This window comes from Corvus brachyrhynchos, unplaced genomic scaffold, assembly GCF_000691975.1.
Source record: "Corvus brachyrhynchos isolate BGI_N302 unplaced genomic scaffold, ASM69197v1 scaffold238, whole genome shotgun sequence".
Taxonomy (NCBI): Eukaryota; Metazoa; Chordata; class Aves; order Passeriformes; family Corvidae; genus Corvus; species Corvus brachyrhynchos.
This window is the reverse complement of record NW_008239643.1, coordinates 22856-24941: the sequence shown is the minus strand read 5'-3', so window position 1 is coordinate 24941 and position 2086 is coordinate 22856. Positions and strand designations below refer to the sequence as shown.

Genomic DNA, 2086 nt, shown 5'->3' with positions numbered 1-2086 from the left:
CCCCTCCCCCTGTCCCTGTCCCCATCCCTCTGTCCCCGTCCCCGTGTCCCTGTCCCCGTGTCCCCTCTCACCTCCCTCTTCTTCTTGGCGCGCCCGTCCTCGCTGCCGGGCAGTCCCTTGCGCTTGGCGCCCTCGGGGCGCTCCCGGGGCCCCATCCCATCGCTGTCCCTCATGTCCCTCATGTCCCTCATCCTGCGGTCCTTGCGCAGGAACTGCGAGATCAGCTCGGGACAGTCCAGGTTCTTCTCGGGCTCCCACGTGTTGTGTTCCCTGTGGGACACCGTCAGGGGACAAGGGGACACCCAGGGGACAACCCCCCAATCCCCACGTGTTGTGTTCCCTGTGGGACATCGCTGGGACACCGTGGGGACACTGTGGGGACACCTCCACGCATGGAGGTCACACAGCGGGGTCACCACGGGGTCCCCTGGCTCAGAGAAGGGTCCCCGCAGTGTCCCCGTGGCATCCCCAGGAGTTGTGTCCCACCGCACGCCGGGGTCAGCTCAGGGTCGCTGTGGTGTCCCCTGTCACACAGCAGGGTCCCCACAGGGTCCCCGTGTCCCCTCACGCCCCAGCAGTGTCCCCACATCCCCTGTCACACAGCAGGGTCCCCGTGTCCCCTCACGCCCCAGCAGCGTCCCCATGTCCCTGTCACACAGCAGGGTCCCCACAGGGTCCCCTCACGCCCCAGCAGTGTCCCCATGTCCCCTGTCACACAGCAGTGTCCCCATGTCCCTGTCACACAGCAGGGTCCCCACAGCGCGTCCCTGCCCTGCCAGGTCCCCTGGGTGCCCAGGAGCCGTGTCCCGTGTCCCCCGCGCTGTCCCCGGTGTCACTCACTCGGAGAAGCCCTTCCACTTGAGCAGGTACTCGGCTTGGCCCCTCACCACGCGCCGATCCAGAACCTTCTCCACCACATACTCCTCCTCCTCCCCCGAGGACGAGCTGTCGGCTGCCCGCCGGCTCCTCCTGCCCATGGCGCAGCCACCGCTCTGGGGACAGTGACAGGGAACGTCACCATGGGACAGGGACAGGGGACAGGGAGTGTCACCATGGGACACGGTCAGGGAACGTCACCATGGGACAGGGATAGGGACAGGGTCAGGGAATGTCACCGTGGGACAGGGACAGGGAATGTCACCATGGGACAGGGACAGGGTCACGGAATGTCACCATGGGACAGGGAATGTCACCATGGGACAGGGAACAGGGTCAGGGAATGTCACCATGGGATGGGGGACAGGGACAGGGAATGTCACCATGGGACAGGGAACTGCCCTGCGGCTCCTCCTGCAGCCACCGCTCCATGGGGACGTGGCATTGTCACCCCAGGGGACACCACAATGGGGCAGCTGGGGACATCTCAGGACCCCCAAAGGGAAATTTGAGGGCTCCTGGAGCTCCCTTAAAGGTGGGGTTGGGGTGACCTGGGGACCCCCAAGGGGGGATTTGGGGTCATCTCGGGATCCCCAAGGGGGAATTTGGGCACCAGGGGACCCCCAAGGGGGGATTGGGGCACCTGGGGACCCCCAAGGGGGTGATTGGGGTGACCTGGGGACCCCCAAGGGGGGATTTGGGGTCATCTCGGGATCCCCAAGGGGGGATTGGGGCACCTGGGGACCCACAAGGGGGGATTTGGGGCACTTGGGGACCACGAGAAAGGATTTGGGGTCACCTGGGAAACCCCAAAGGAGGGAACTGGGGGCACCTCAGGACCCCCCAAAGGGAGATCCTGGGGCAGGGAGGGAAGGAGAGGGGGATTCCTAAAAACCAGCGGGGATTTAGGCACAAAGAAACACGAACTGGGCTAAAAACCCGTAAAAAAGTGAGAACTTAGGCAGAGGGAAATGGAATTCGGGATAAACCCCCTAAAACTGGGGGGGGATTTGGGAACAGGGAAATGGAATTCGGGCTAAACCCCTTAAAAACGGGCGGATTAAAAAAAAAAAAAAAAGAGGTTTTAAGAAAACCCCAATTTGGGCTCTCTTTTTTTTTTTTTTTTCTCCTTAACCCTTGATTGTAGCGGATTGATTTTTTTTTTTTTTTTTCTTTTAAATGCAGCCCTAAAGCCCCGTGAGGGAGCCCG

The 2086-nt window shown here is 62.0% G+C and overlaps 1 protein-coding gene across 1 annotated transcript in view; it reads right to left on the bottom strand.

Annotated features, from left to right (window-relative positions):
* Window positions 1-1028, bottom strand: part of CBX5 (chromobox 5) — a 2385-nt gene extending 1357 nt beyond the window's left edge. The window contains exons 1-2 of the mRNA XM_017742328.1: window positions 841-1028; window positions 72-270 (exon numbers count right to left, since the gene is read on the bottom strand). Of these exons, the coding sequence (XP_017597817.1) occupies window positions 72-270; window positions 841-977 (336 nt within the window). The 5' untranslated portion in view covers window positions 978-1028. The remainder of the gene's footprint in view (window positions 1-71; window positions 271-840) is intronic.
* Window positions 1029-2086: the final 1058 nt, after the last annotated feature.